This window comes from Muntiacus reevesi, chromosome 2, assembly GCF_963930625.1.
Source record: "Muntiacus reevesi chromosome 2, mMunRee1.1, whole genome shotgun sequence".
Lineage (NCBI taxonomy): Eukaryota > Metazoa > Chordata > Mammalia > Artiodactyla > Cervidae > Muntiacus > Muntiacus reevesi.
Window position 1 is genome coordinate 9,508,687 of NC_089250.1, and position 15,800 is coordinate 9,524,486.

The 15,800-nt window shown below is 48.5% G+C and overlaps 1 protein-coding gene across 6 annotated transcripts in view; it reads right to left on the reverse strand.

Annotated features, from left to right (window-relative positions):
- The window catches only part of KIF16B (kinesin family member 16B), a 283,334-nt gene that overhangs the window by 90,290 nt on the left and 177,244 nt on the right, over positions 1 to 15,800 (reverse strand). For 4 of the 6 annotated variants that reach the window (XM_065920888.1, XM_065920885.1, XM_065920882.1 and 1 more), the window contains exons 18-21: positions 7,394 to 7,426; positions 6,975 to 7,028; positions 4,168 to 5,460; positions 561 to 713 (exon numbers count right to left, since the gene is read on the reverse strand). In XM_065920888.1, coding sequence (XP_065776960.1) covers positions 561 to 713; positions 4,168 to 5,460; positions 6,975 to 7,028; positions 7,394 to 7,426 — 1,533 coding nt within the window. The remainder of the gene's footprint in view (positions 1 to 560; positions 714 to 4,167; positions 5,461 to 6,974; positions 7,029 to 7,393; positions 7,427 to 15,800) is intronic. The other 2 variants (XM_065920886.1, XM_065920883.1) reach the window with 1 other exon arrangement.

Consider the following 15,800-nt stretch of genomic DNA (forward strand, 5'->3'; position numbering starts at 1 on the left):
TGGTACAATCCAATTAACTCTACTTTGCTCCTCTCGACCTGGCCTGGCATCACTCCTTTCTGGTTCTCCTGAACCTTTTATTTCCTTTAAATATTTATTTATTTGATTGCACTGGGCCTTAGTTGTGGCCTGTGGGATCTTCCTGGCATCGCTCGGGATCTTTCACTGTGGCACAGATTCCCCAGCTGTGGCATGTGAGATCTTAGTGTCCCGATCAGGGAGTGAACAGGCGTCCCCTGCATTGCAAGGCAGATTCTTAACCACTGGCCCACCAGGGAAGTCCCTCCCTGAACCTTTTAACAATTCTACCTTCTTACACAAACTACCTGCATCAGCATTCTTCAGATTTGACTGGCCAAGTATCTGGTCTTGAGCCCTTTTAAAGGACATCTCACCCCACCAGGGGCTAGGCAGCAGCTGATCAAGACAAATATGTCTTGGGGACGAGTACTGCTCATCATCTTGTATAGAGCCCTTCATATGCACCTGGCCAATACAGGGCACCCTGAGTCATCAAGTCACGCCACAAACAGGCCTGGCATCAGTGTGCTGTCGAGTACCTCGCATCCATCAGAGGGACCGGGTGAGATTTTTCTGCACTGGATGGGAAGCTGGAAGCAGCAGGCTTTCCCTCTAAGGTCCCACGATGCCCTTTTTGAACACCATCAACCTCACAGATCTTCAGCTTCAACTGCTGGATTTCATGCTCTAACCTACAAAGATGGAAGTTATGTGAATTCACTCATTTACAATGTCTCCTGAGGTTCCTCCCTAGAAACCACAGGAGATCCAGACAGAAACTGCCCAAGGAGCTTTACCTTCTAGTAGAAAACGTACTGCAGCCCTACTGGATAATGTATAAGGTGGTAACAAGCCACAAGAGAGTTTCAGGACAAATGCCACAGACATCCAGGAGTTAGAGTTCCACATCACAGGCAAAGGTATTCCCACTGTGCCCAGTAAATCCTCAGAGGTATAAGCGCAGGATTCTGAGCCCTGACCCTGGCTTCAACAAAACAGTTGGCTGTGGACTATACATCATATCCCAACAAGGATGTCTATTTGACAAAAGAGATTTTTGTTTTAAAGAATCTTTCAAAACTGCCAATCTTGGAGAAACTTCAAGGTCAAGGTAGTTCTAAATTGAGTCCACACAGGCCAGTGGGAATCTGGCATTTGGAGATGACAGTGAATGGTATTCCAGGTGCAGAAACAAAGGGACCAAGCCACAAAAACCAGGAATCTGCTCTGGCTAAGGCGGAGGGTGTGGAAAAGGGAAACAGATGAGAGAGACCTAGGAAAACAGGCTGAGCATCTACAGAAATTAATAAAAACCATAAGCTGCAGAACCAAACATTTACTTTCAAAGGCAGACGATACAGCTAATACAAGGTCAATTATGTATGAGGCTGGTCTCCCACTGGCGCAGGCGCGACTGAATTCAGGGCCATCAGGCCAAAGAGCCAAGCTGGCCCGTCAGTGTGTCCTGAGGAACACTAGACCCCTCTAGGGGCTGCAGCCCACTCACTGCTATGAGGCCTGGATCTCAGCGTCTTGTGTATCAAGTGAGAGACTAACTAGTCTCTCCAAATTCCTTTGGGCCCAAAACTCAGAGATACCGGCTTTAGACGCCGACACGCTACGACACTGCCAGCTCTCATGTCACCAGCAGCAGTCTGACTGCTCTGCTCTGATCATGAAAGCCAAGTTCTTGGTTCTCGGACATATGATTATGGGATCACCACAGTAGGCGTCCCTGGGTTTCACAGGAGGCAATGCCCAGCTTAACTCAGCCGCTCATCTGCCTACTGATTACCAAGTGCCAGCCTGCAGAGCACAGAGCATTCTCAAAGGAAAAGCGAGTGAGCACAGGGGAGGGATGTCAGAGCCCTGCTGGGGGCAGAGATCCAGGGAACGAGGTCCACACAGAATCTCAGAGATGGTAAGGAAATAGAGCCGATTCAAGTAGGTGGTGGCCAAGGTTTATGATTAAGATGATGCCCATGAAGTTGTTCAAAGTCATCCTTCAGGGCTGGGCAGTGGGAAGGACTCCACCAGAGCAAAGAGGCTCTGGTGGGGCTCTGAAGGCTGAGCGGGATTTATACGGGTGGCAAGAGACAGCAGTGAGTCCCAAGGAAAGGGTCGCAGCACACGTGAAAAACTGGTCTGCCTGGCAGCAACTCTGCGATCAGCAGACAAGAGGACAAAGGAGCCACAAGCTGGTGTTGAGGGGCAACCCTGCCACTTTCCAAGTGCCTGACACTCGTCCCCTGTGGTTATATAACCATCGAGGAGGAAAGAAGAAGAAAATGGATTAAACCTAGCTCATAAAGCAAGCTGGCAGAGGAAGACAAACGCAGTGCAGTGTTGGTCCAATCTGGCTTCATGTGAATCTAGCATTTTGCACTTTGGAAAATTCACAAGTGGTCAGGTCAGGGTGCACAGCAGGCCCTGGCTCAGTTAGGAGAGCCCAGAGAAATAATAAGACACAAAAACAAGACCCCCAGAAAGCTACAGGACTGTCACAACCACAGCAAAGCGCGGAGAATCTGCCGGCCTCAATCAGGGCTTTGCAAAATCTACTCTCATCAAAACACACGAAGTCAAAAGCCTCCTTTGCACAGCTTCCAGAGAAATGCTGACATTGGGAAACCACTAAAGTGTATCTGCCATAATCGAGTATTAATACTGAATGGGCAGGGAGCGAGGCCGGCTGACAGAAGCCGGGGACGGCAGGCTCCGAGCCCCGCTGCGTTCTCACCGTGAAGCGCAGGAGAGAAACCGAGAGCACGCCGCCCTCCGCTGTGCATTTCCTGGGGCTGGAGGTTTGTCCGGCAATTTCATGAATGTAACAATCATTTTCTTAAACCTCAGACCTGTTTCTCTGAAGTCACAGCACTGTGGGTTTTGATTGTTTCATCTGTCACTGTTTTGCCTGAGGGAATCACCGGGGAGCTTGGTTAAGAGAATCATTTAAGCAGATGGTTTGAAAGGAGGCTGTCCTGACCCTGGGGATGGCCGGGAGCTCCCGGAACACCTCACCTTAGGTCTCGCCTTGTCACCAGCACGGATCCCAAGCCTCTGCCCATGTCAAGCTGGGCTCCGACTAGCCAGCAGGTGACTTCTGCTGCAGCCCCGACGAAGGTGCGGGAGGCAGGGGGAGGACTTCCCGGGAGGCAGGGGACCTTCCAGCCCCCTGTACCAGGGCTTCAGTTAAGATCCCAGTAGACCCAAGGGTCTGGAATTACTAAAGAAAAGCTCCATGTCCTCCTAAGGGTAAAGACAAACACTGCGGCCCCAAGACGGAAGAGCCCGTCCATGCTAAGCAGGGCAGGAAGGGGCTGGGCAGGGGACGAAGCCCCCTTGCAGAACACCACATCTGGAGACATCTGCAAACCAGGTGGCTGCCAGCCTCGCTGACAGTCTTGGCATCACACCCACAGGGTTAGCAGAAAAAGCACTCTCTAGTGTGTGTGTGTGTTTTGAGGCCCTACCTCCGGGAAGCATGGGGACAGGAAGGAGGTGGAGGAAGAGAAACACTTCCTTTACCATGAACACAGCGCTGGCTCCTAGTTCACAACCTCGGAAGTAGTATCAGTAAATCATCACCAAATGAGCCTGGAGAGACTTGTGTTCAGAACATCTGGAGAGCTTTATTTTTTAATTCCGAATCCTGAGGCCTCCCATCAAACACGGAGAACCCCCAGGGTGGGGGGAGGACTGCTTCTCAGCTCACTGCCAGGCGTGGAAATCGGTGTCTACACCACCTGTGAACTCAGGAGCAATCCCTCATCAGAGTAAGTGCTGCTCATCCTCACGGAGATGCTGAGGTGTGGGCAGGAGAGAAGGAGGGAGGGAGGGGTGGGGGGTGGAGATCAAGAAACAAGAATAGAGGGAGGGACAGGGAAATCGGGCTGGAAGCCTTTTCAGTATTCCATGTTTATTAAAATATTAGATACACAATTAGAGGTCACTGAGGTAACAGACCAGGACTTGGTTTTTGTGTTTTTTCAAGTTTAGGATGGAGATTCTAAAACAAAGAAAAGAAGGCTTAGCCTTCACTGCTGTATCAGTCAGAGATACAGCATTCAGGGGTAGAAACCAAGCTATTAACCTAATGCCCGGGGACCCGGAAGGTGTGGCAGGTGCTCCCTGGGCCGCGCTCACCTCTCCCGGTCCTTCTCCAGGGCTTCCTGCCCGGCCTGCTCGCTGCCAGCGGCCCGGGCGCAGCGCCTCTGCAGCGCCGAGTGCCTCCTCTCCAGCCGGGCCACCGCGCGCTCCAGCGCCTCGCGCTGCTGCTGCTCTTGGGACTCCAGGATCTCCTTCTCCTTCCGCCTCACCTTCTCCTCCTGCCGGGCCACGTTGGCCGTGAACTCGAAGGTGGCCTGCAGCTTCTGCAGCTGGCTGGCACTGGCCTGGTACTGCGCGAGCTGTTCTTCCTTTTCTTCCATCTCTTTCTCCACTAGGTACAGAGTGTTGTCCAGGCCGAGAGGGCCTCGGTCGAGGATCTCACGGACTCTCTGCTTCTCCTCCAACAGCCTAGGCAAATGCTGCTGCAGGAGGTCCTCGAGCTGACGCTTCTTACCCTGCAGTCTGCCCTCCGCCGGCCCGGTCCGCTCCACCGCTCCGGCTGCCCAGAGGACAGCAGCGCCACCCTCCTCCTCCTTTTCCGACCCCCTCAATTCTTCCTGGCTGCCAGATGGTAAGCGCTCGCGGAGGATTTCCTGGTCCTCCTCCACCTCCCGTTTCAGGAGGTCCTTCTGCTGCACCAGGTCCTTCTCCAGGTTGGCCAGCGTGGCCAGCTGCCTTCGCTTGAACTCTAAGAACCGCAGCTGTGCCTGCTCGAGCTCCGGGCTGTCACCAACCCCCTCGGCCCCGGCCTCCCTGGCGCGCAGGAGGGCGGCGCGGATGCCCTCCAGGTGCCGGCGCTCCTCGGCTGCGCGCTGCGCCTCCCCGTGCTGCGGCGGCCGCAGTAGCTGCTGCTTCGCGTGGAGCTGCGCCTCCAGCTGCGCCACGCGCAGGACCTGCTCCTGCTCCTGCTCCTCCAGCCGCTGCTTCTCCCGCTCCAGCTTGGCGTACTGCTCCTCCTTTTCCCTCTTGAGTCGCTCCAGCTCCTGAAATATCTGAACCTTCTCGGCCTTCTCATGGCTGTTGAGTTCCTGCAGGCGCTGGAGCTCCTCCTGGACACGCAGGAAGCGTTCCTCATCCTGTTTCTTCTGCTGCAGCTCCGTCTCCTGCTGCTCCCGCTGCCTCGCCTCCTCGAAGCGCTCCTTCTCGGCCAGCAGGTCCTTGAGCGTGCTCTCCAGGTGCGAGCTGCGCCGTTTGAGGCTCTCCTCCTGCTTGCGGATCTGTCGCTGCGCCATCTCCGTCTCCTGGCGCTGCGTCTCCACCTCCTGCTGCATCCGCTCCAGCGCCGCCTTGTCGGACTTCTGCTTCTCCTCCATCTCTTCTATGAGTTTTCTGAAACGCAAAGCGGTGATGGGGTGTTATTTGATGGCTAGCTTCACATGCTGCTCTGACTTTTCCCTGAACTGATATGTCCTGGAAATGGACTTACACTGCACACCCTTCACTAAAATTTAAAAAAAGAGAACAGCACTTTCCTTTTAATATCCAATGGCCTGCTGTTTAATTTTTTTTACTCTGTAACTGTCCAACATATCATTTGCCTAATCTCGAGTAGCCTCTGATATCATTTCTTTGTAGTGCCTATAAGCATAATGTGTTATGCATGATATAATTTTAAAAGACCCCTGAGCTCAAAGAGAAAGAGCCGTGCCCAATTTAAATTTAAATGTGAATAATTTTATTCAGCCCAGTGGCTAAAACTCAGTGGAAATTCGGTGACAAAATGACATTAAATAAAAATGCTTATGCTGTCCTCAACTCATTGGGGTCAAATATCAAAGTCAAGATAATCAACATTTCATTGTTCCAGGTCAAATAACTACACGCTGTTGAGCATTTAATCACTAGTTTAGAACAAATGGCAATCACCAAGTGACCCAAAATATTAGTTTATTAATGCATAACATTGAAAATAATGGCAATCTCCATTAGAATACTTAAATGCATGATTCCAGGGGCTATGTGTCAAGTGTCTGAGAGAGCAAAGGGTCCCCACCGGGTAATAACTCAGTGTTTCAAGGTTGGGAGGGATGGCCTCTAGAGCAAGAGCCCAGGGCGCTTCAGAGTGTGGGTGCAAGGTCTCTCTCCTGACCCACCCAAGCCCTATCTTACATGATGCTGGGAGCTAAACGAATTCATGTGTAACCTCCAGACTCCACCTTCTAGGAAATAAATATCCAGGGTACAGATTTTCTGTGGCCTTACTTTCTATGCTAGTATCTGTCGTTGGTCCATTTCTTGGCTTGTTATATAGAATGGGAAAAAAATACAGCTTTTTCAAAGTATTATATTCAGAACACATTAAAAAAGCCTCTCCAAATCAATTAAATAACCACACACACACACATACACACACGTGCACGCACAGAGACACACACCCCAAAAGAAAAGGGAGCTGAGAACATGCAGAGGTGGAGTAGAGAAGGTTATACAAATGGCCAATCAATGTAAGGAAAGATGTTTAAAAAGTGAAAAGGCATAAGAAGGGAAACTGCCATTCCTTTTGCTTTTTTAAAACTCAGGGAATTTTATTAAGGAAGATATACTTTTTAGTTAAGTTTAAATACATCTATTATTTGGTGTATTACATTTAATGAGTATAGTAAATTTGCCTACTGACTCTATTCCCTCTCACAAGTATTTGAAGATGAACTAATTTTAAAAATCCAAACATTGAGATTATCCTGGTGGTCCAGTGGGTAAAGACCCTGCACATCCAATGCAGGAGACACAGGTTCACACTGAGCCAGAGGGGAATGACAGACCCAGGGGAAGTCAGTCTAGGACGTCAACACAGGCACCCACCCCTGTGTGGTGTGAATAAGACTCCACACCACGTGGCTTACCTTTTACTTTCTAATTTCTCAAGCTCTTCACGCTGCTGCCGCTCAAATTCAAGTCTGATAAAATCAGATGAAAAACGAGTTACTTTTCTGGAAGTGCTTTTTCACTCTTTCTTTCTCTCGAAAGAGCATCAGTTTGTCAAGCATGATTTTTAATCACTGTGGATTAGCAAGCTTAAAATGTATTCTCTGCTCTATAACTATGATTAGAAATTAGACATATTTTGGGGTGCTTGAATTCAGGCTGAGAAGGAACATACTTTACTTGAAGAAAAACAAACAAAAAACACTATATGAAAGTCCATATACTGGAAGCGTTTCCACTATACGGAAGAAGCAGAGTTAAAGACGACTTCCAAATGAGAAGCATGCTGACCCCATGCAGTTTAGTCACAGATTAGTACAAAAAGAACAATCTCTACCTTAGACAAATGGGTCCTTTTATAGGGAAAAAACTGCCAGGGAGGTAGAGAGAGAGAGCACAGACATCAATTAAGAAGAGAATTAACTGGGGAAACATCACAAGAAAAGCAGTAAGATACTTAATAGCCAATTGTCATGCACAAATTGAAATGTCTTTTCATACATATCACATTTCCCAACCTTCCCAAGCAAAAACTCCAGAGTTGGCTGTGAGGTTTTGCACACTTCCCAGGATAATTATAGTGCTAATAATAACTGAGTGCCAAAAATAACTGCCCACAAAAGTCAAATTTATACTTTTACTACTTTATAGATGGTTCTACTGTATGTAGGTTTCTCAAGATCCTCCTGTAATCAGTAATTGTATGACATAGCAGCTCCTGGGGGCTACAGAGATGATGAACAGATTGACCACATTGGTAGCAAAATAAAGGGAGCTAGGTCACTGGGCAATTTAAAATTCATTAAAATATGGATAACAAAAGTTGATTTCTTCTCAAATACTAGCTTGAATTACTTTATGGTTGCACTATACCTATTAAACAGCATGAACTGCAATTGTTAAACTTACACCTTTTCCTGTTGTGGGGACGGCAGATACAGTCAAAAAGCTACAGTATGGAAAAATTCATTGTCAACTGTTTTTCCTGGACAACATGCAAATCCAGGTTGGCAACAGTTACCTTTATGATGAGCTAATGAAAATTCAAACAGATCTGTCACCAACTGAATTTGGGTTACAACTGAGAGTAGGATATCTCGGGGGCAGCAGTGGGGGCGGGGGCGGGGGGTTGGGAGCAGAACTGTGCTGTGCTGAAAGGTTTATACCTTTGCTTACTCTGCCTTCCAGCAGATCCTGAAGACAGCACAAAGCATAAACCCATTAGCATGTCAGGAGCTCAGAGATGGAAAAGAACTTGTCCAAGATCAGGAGGGTGAGACACAGAGGAACCAAGACTTGAACCCACAACAGCCTGCTTCCAAAACATGCTAATTCATTCATTTTATGAGCAATGCTTCCAGTTTATGATGCATAATAAAAATATTAAATCCTTCATTGAAACTTATCATTTAGGGTTATATTTATTTTTCTGTCAAATGAAAATGGTCTGTAGATTATAGATACTGCCATCCATGAGAAGTCAATTATAAATCTATATGAAGAGTATTTGCCAATTCCCAAGCCTTATCTACATGCCATTACACTAAGTAGATGCAGGGCTTCATTAAAGTTCATATATGATCATTCTCTTTATATAATGGTAAACAGATCCTTGGGAATGATTCCTAGTATGAGACTTTGATACAGTTTAGTCTTCTTAGAGGTAGAGTCAAAAAAAAAAAAAAATCACTGGTGAAAACACTTTCAAAACCTGTCGATTTTCCTTGAATTATCTTTATTCTCAATTTTTATTTTCTGTGAACACTGGCTCAACGTGACCATCAGCGGACAACACGGCTCTCCTCTGACAATGTCACAAAGAACGGTCATAAGCCAAATGCTGCTCTGAGAGGTTCGAATGAAAACCTATCATAAGACTTAGGAACCTTCCTGGAGTTTCAGAGGTTACAAGCCTGTCCTTACAGTGCAGGGGGCATGGGTTTGATCCCTGGTTGTTGAACTAAGATTCCACGTGCCCTGCAGTGTGGCCAAAAAAAAAAAAAACACAACAACAAACCCCTATCACAGGAGAGTTCACACTCGCAGGTGCCGGGAGGCACTGCGCATGCTACGCCCCCACTTTGTTCTCTAACCTCTGCAGGTCTCATCCTCATTTTATAAGCCAGGAAACTGAGGCTTGGAGCAGGCAAGTAGCAGAGGGACGGCCTGAACCAATTTGGCACTAAAATCTGTGCTAACCTCTACAACAGCTGGTAACTGGTGTCTCCAAAGGTTGTAACGTCAGAGTTTTAGCATCTGCTTCTTCAGGCTGACACTCAGCACCTATGATTTTACTGAGCTCAGTGCCAGGCGCTGCGCAAGGCGCCAGGGATACAGTGTCTGAGAAGGGAGCTGTGGCCCCTGCCCCTGCGGGGCTTCCAGTCTGTAAGTGACAATGGGATAAAACCGGGAAGGGCACCCAGTGAGTCAGGAGCCAGAGTGAGGAAGGACAGTGTTACATCTGACACATGGCCAGTGCCGATCTCAGAATTTGGCAGGATGAGAATCAAGGCAAGACTCTCGAGGGAACTTCCACCTAGGCTATGACAGTCTTCCTCGTGATGATGAAGAAGCTCAGGAAAAGCTCTATAAAGTCAGGTCTTGGCTTCCTGCAGCGGGGGGAGGGGCGTGCGGAGGGTAGCAAGATCCAAAGTTCAATGGGACTGCAGAAGCTCCAGGGTGTGGGGCCTTAGAAGTTATATTGAGGACTCTGAACTTGACCCTAAAGACGGTGGCAGAAAAGTGTCTCGGAACAGGGTTGTTGGAGGACCCACAGACAACAGGTGAGAGGAGAAGCCAAGAAACAGATCCAGAGGCCAGTGTCATCACGGATACAAGAGATGACAGAGGCAGGACCCAACATAACAGGGACAAAGAAGCGCTGATATCTTCTGATATGCAATCGTCAAGGTGACAGAACCTAGTAACGGGCTGCACTGAGTTGTGATGGGAAAGAAAGAATCAAAGATGGTTTCCCGCAGGGTCACACGGTTGGTGGGGAGGCAGAGCCTTACAGCCAAGAGGTTGCGCTCAAAGGTCAGTTGGTCTGAATACAGAGGCTAGTGGTCGGGAGGCTAAGCACGAGTTATTTAACCTTGGGTGCTTAATTTTCACAGACTTAGAAGAAAATAACAGGCGTTCCCGCAAAGGAGACCCATTGAGGGAACACCCATTCCCATCAAATAGGACAGTTCACATGAAACATCTGCAGAGAGCCTGCACACAGTAGGTGCACAGGTCTGCCTCTCGCCTGTGACCTGAGGCCAGGAGAAGCCCAGCGGGCAAGCGGAGCAGCAGCAGGGGCGGCTGTGGCTGTGCTCACGGTGGTGCAGGCGAGGGCGGTGCTCAGCGTCCACACGAGTCAGTCCTCACCTCTGTCTCTCACTGCGGCCTGGGAGCTAGGAGCCTTCTCTCCCCCTTTCCACACGCGAGAAGTGCCATGTCTCCAGTAAATGGCAGAATTAACTGACTCCAGAGGCCACAGTTTGTCTCTATGCTGCCTTCAAGAAAGGAAGCCCAGTTTTACAAGTATTGAATCTAACGATTCCAGGGTCAACCAAACTGAGCTGTCTGGCAGGCAGGGGGAATATAAACAAAGATCTGGCACTTGGACCCTTCTCAAGGATGGAGACACAGACCTGAGATTCACCAGCATCCAGTCGGGAATGGAATGGAGATGGATGAAGTTGCCCAGGACACAGGTATGGAATGAGAGAGTACACGTGCATTATCTGCAGAGCGCCTGTGCACAGTAGGTGCGCAAATCTGCTTCCCATATGTGATCCCCAGAGACAAGAAGGAGCCCAGGAGTGGCCACACTCATGGCGGTCTGGAAGACCACAGACACGGCAGCACCCAGCGGAGAAGGAGGGCCCTCAAGGCTGAAGACGAGCAGTCAAAGACAGAGAGAGAGAAGATCCCCTTGATAAATAATGATTTCCATTTCCTCGAAATTAAGAGTTAAATAGACAAAGATGCTCAGTCTTAAACTTCTAAATAGTCTATGGAGAGAGTCATAATTACAAAGTCAGGAACTATATTTTAAATATGATGTGATATCAGCTGTTGCTGGCACTGTTTAGCTTCTATTAAATATTACATATTTACTAATTATACTTTAAAATGCACCTTTTTCCATAATCAATGATAATTATTTCAAAGAGCAAAACCTCAACAGACTGTAAAATATAAATGTGTGTTAATATCAAGGAAAGAGTATCTACTGCAATTGTACTTTAATACTGCTTCATTTTAAATAAATGTAATTCACTATCTTGCTTTACTAGAATTATCTTGGCCCCAAATGCTAATTTCCTAAATGTTATAATTAAAAGGAAAATCACAAAAGGATATAATTTTTGCAGCTGTTTTTAGTGTTTTTAAATGACAGTTGGAAGTACACACACCGTGTTAGGGCCAACAAAAAGGCATTGCATACAATCTATCTGATGAGACATGACCTCTTTTGTGCGTTAAAAGACATCTAGCATTTGGAGACATCACTGCATATCTTGCAAATTATATCCCTGTTATTACTGACAATGAAAACACAAGGGGGTGGGGATTTCTCCATTCGCACCATTACACTGAAAGTGAGACTGTGATTATCAGAAAGGGAAAAAAAAGAAAAATTTTAATGCCTTAAAATCAGTGGTGATGAGTTTGGTGCCTCTCATTTCACCTTCTGAAAGGAGGAGAGTGGCCGCTGGAGTGCAGTCAGCACTTGAGTGGCAGCTGCAGGGGGAGGTGGGCGGGACGTGGATGCTGAGCTCAGACCAGGAGGGAGCTCTCACCTCACGAGGGAGGTGAGCCGAAGGGGAGGCAGCCCCCACAGGAGGTACGAGAACAGGTAAGGGAAAAGTTCTTGGTCCGTGGGGAGGCCTGGCTTTTTCCTATGTGACTTTCAGATTATCATCAAATCCAGGCATGACCTCACGGGTGGCCAGCCCGTGAAGGTGCCCAGGGCCCTGCCCTCATGTGATGCTCTGCTATCATCATCCTGAAATTCTTAATACTACATTTCAGTATGCACTGAGCTCTGCAAATTATGCAGCTGGTTCTGATCAAGTATGTGTCATTTTTGAAAGAATCTCTGCTCTGTTGCTGGGATGTTTGGACTCGGTCCAGGGTCTGGTACGGGACAAACGGAAAATTGGCTGGAAACAACCACTGTAGAAGGTTCCCTTCTCCCGCATCCTTACCAGGGACTAGATTTTGACCACAACCACAATGGGTCCTGTAACAGTTTAGTCCAGAACAGCCAATCTTCTCACCACCCTTCCACCCTTGGGAACTCCCTTCCAGCCAGTCTCAAATCACCATACAGAAAGCAAATCCCATGGAGATTAGGGGATCTGAAGACTAAAGATAAAGTTTGGATTTGGGTATGACAGTTTGCGCAGGCCCCTCCAAATGTCTCCCTGACCTTGAGAACCTTGTCATTCAAGATGTTCTTTAAAGGCTGAGCAAAAACCAGATGCTACCCCAAGGGAGGCAAAGGGAAAGTCATGAAAGAAGAACCCGGCCATTCTTCCAGACTAGACTCTGCCTAGACAGGTCCTGCAGTCCTTCCTACACACATCAGAAAGCTACTAGCATGCAAACTAGCATGAGAAAACTACTTGTAGAGACAATTGAAACTGCCACATCAATCACTCCCAGACTCTCCCTTTTCCCCTTCAAATTATGTTATCTTATAGCAGAGTGATTTCATACAACTGTAATTCCAAGAGCTTACATCAATTGCACAATGCAATTTGATCTAGGAAGGTGTGAAATTAAACCCCTTTAAGGTAGACGTCTAAGTTTATAATAAAAGTATCCCCAGTACTCTGGGAGTAGTTTTCTAATGAACTTTCAAATCCTTGGTCTACAAAGTACTGGTAAAGAGTTCCCAGAAGTCAGTCTTAAGCCTTCTGTATTGCAAATGGTAAGTGCTCAAAGAAGCGAAGATTGCTTTAAAAAAAATAGTAAAATTTGATACCATAAGCATTTTAAGTGAGTTTCTTCGCGGCTTATTTCTTGCAATAGTGCCATAACCTGCTCTAATAAAGACAGCCAGAACCACGTGTCAAACCCAGGAGACCTACCTGATCAGACCTAAGACCAAAGGTAATTAGAATGAAATGGGACTCAAGAGACCAAGTCATCAACCCGGCACATACCCTGCACCCAGCTCCTGTCCTCCTGGACTGTACAGACCAGGAGACTGAGGCCAGGGCGCAAGGAGACGCCCGAGGGGACCTCCTCTTCATAGAAGCCAAGAGAAAAGTCCACCGCTTCCTACTCCTCCTCTACCCCTACCTCAACTTGAGAATTCCATCTCACCTACTCAACCAGACCACAGCAACCTGCACCCAAGAAACAGCCTCCCAGAGTTAAAGGTGGTCCAGAGCTCTGAGGTGGACCTCTCCCTGTCGGACACACCAGAACAGTGCGCCACGAGGCCTGTTCCCGCCTTCATTCAGCCATGCCAGGCACACGCCCAACAAGCCTTTAACAAGCCCCTACTATGTGCAAGGTAGCGTCTTAGACATACAGAACGGATAAGTTGCCTTCAGGTCTTAAGAGTGAACCGTAAGGGAAATAAACTATGTATACATATCGATCACACGGAACGTGAGGAGCCCAAAGAGAAAGTCTCATTTTTAATAGGAGTCAGTGTGGAGGGAGAACATTTATAGCTGCAGGGACAGGAGGAGACTGAATCGTCTATCTGAGCTGGGCCTTCACAAATGGACAGAAGGACGATGGCCATGATGTGGGGAGAGGGAAAATCAGGTGGAAGAAAAATAGCAGGAGGGAGACGAAAGAAGCAAGCAAGGCTCTGAGCACAAAGCAGAGGGGCCAGTGGTTCATGCATCATCAATTCACTTGATCAGCATGCCATCCGTGTCCCAGTACCTGAGACTCCACAGAAGGAACCAAGTCCCTGCCGTGGTAAGCCTTCCATTCTTGGGGGGAGGGAGGAGGGTAAGTGAAAGTGTTAATGGCTCAGTGCGACTCCCATGGGCTACATATAGCCCTCCAGGATTCTCTGTCCGTGGAATTCTCCAGGCAAGAAAACTGGAATAGGTTGCCATGCCCTTTTCGAGGGGAATCTTCCCGACCCGCCTGGGATCAAACCCAGGCCTCCTGCATTGCAGGCAGATTCTTTACCATCTGAGCCACCAGGGAAGCCCCGGGGCGGGGGAATGGGGTAGCTAACTAACAGCGAGGCTTCTATGTAGTAAACGCTGAGAAAAAGACTGAAGTCAGGAGAGCGCGTGGGGGAGAGCTAAGGGAAGGGCGTGACCAGGAGGGTGCAGGTGGCGCCACACGTGGGGGAAGCCAGGCCAAAGACCGAGCACACAACAGACTAGCGTGGCGAAAGCCGACGGAAGCAGGGAACAGAGACAGGGTGAGGGCAGCTGTGGCCAAAAATGGGGCCGGGGCCCAGACCCCCCAGGACCGTACAGGTCTAGAGGACGGACAGAGCCTTGTCCACCAGGGCTCCTGGAGGACAGAGACCACCTGAGCCGATTCTGCAACCTGAGGGCCTTCCGCAAGGCACAGAGCAGGTATTCAGCTCTGCGTACAGCTTTGAAGTCAGTGTCGTGAGACTCAGAGCCTGACCCTAGTTACAGAGAGTGACAGACACTTGGGCGAGGAGCAGACGACATCAGCCAGGGCAGAGCTCTCTGTGCCCTAAGAAACGACAACCTGCGGTGCTTCCAAACTCCTCAACATGAAAATGATTAACTGCAACAAACGCAGAAAATACAGGGAAGGAAAATACAGTAAGGCCCCTCACCATGATCACAACAGCTTGGTAAATGGCCTTCAACACCGCAGCTGAACACACACACACATGAGAAACCCTTCCCCCTTCATCCATATCTTGGACAGATCCCCAAATCATGAACTAAAACCCTAAACACAGTTTAATATCATGCAGCCTTAGAACACAGATGCACCATGATTTATGGGAGCAATCTCTAGGCTGGAAATGTACATGGTAGATGATTCTGATAAAACGGTTTGGTGGGATCCACATGGGATAACCAAGGAAAAGGTTCATTTGTGAAAAGAAAAGCTGTGCATACCTGTGGGTACAGAGAAAGAGAGGGCGGAGGAGGGGGTTTGAACACGTGAAAAAGACCTGAAATGCACCACAGGTCCTCTGCCCTGGCAAGACACCCCTGAGGTGAAGAGCTCTGGTCCGCTTTGCACACCTGTGCTCCTCTGACTCTGAGTGCTAAGGGACACGATGCTCACATGCTCAACCAGGCAGGGCTTGAAACTCACGGACCGAGGGAGGTCTTGACAGCACATGTGACCTCCCGGGGTGTTCCTGTCCACCCAAGCCTGCCCCTGCCATCGCCTCTTCTAGGTCTCAAGCTTCCCATTCCTTATTTCTCTCTGACATCTCTCTCCGTCCCTCCGCTTGCTGCTGTAATGTAAGCAGAAAGTGAAGTGAGTGAAACTGAAGTCGCTCAGTTGTGTCCGACTCTTTGCAACCCCATGGACTGTAGCCCACCAGGCTCCTTCCTCCACGGGATTCTCCAGGCAAGAGTACTGGAGTGGGTTGCCATTTCCTTCTCCAAGGGATCTTCCCAACTCAGGGATCAAACCGAGGTCTCCCACATTCCAGGCAGACGCTTTAACCTCTGAGCCACCAGGGGAAGCCCAAGGCACTGTCAAATGGAGAATTCCAGGGTGTGTGGATTTAGCCGATAAAATAGTAAAGCAAGGGACTTCCCTGC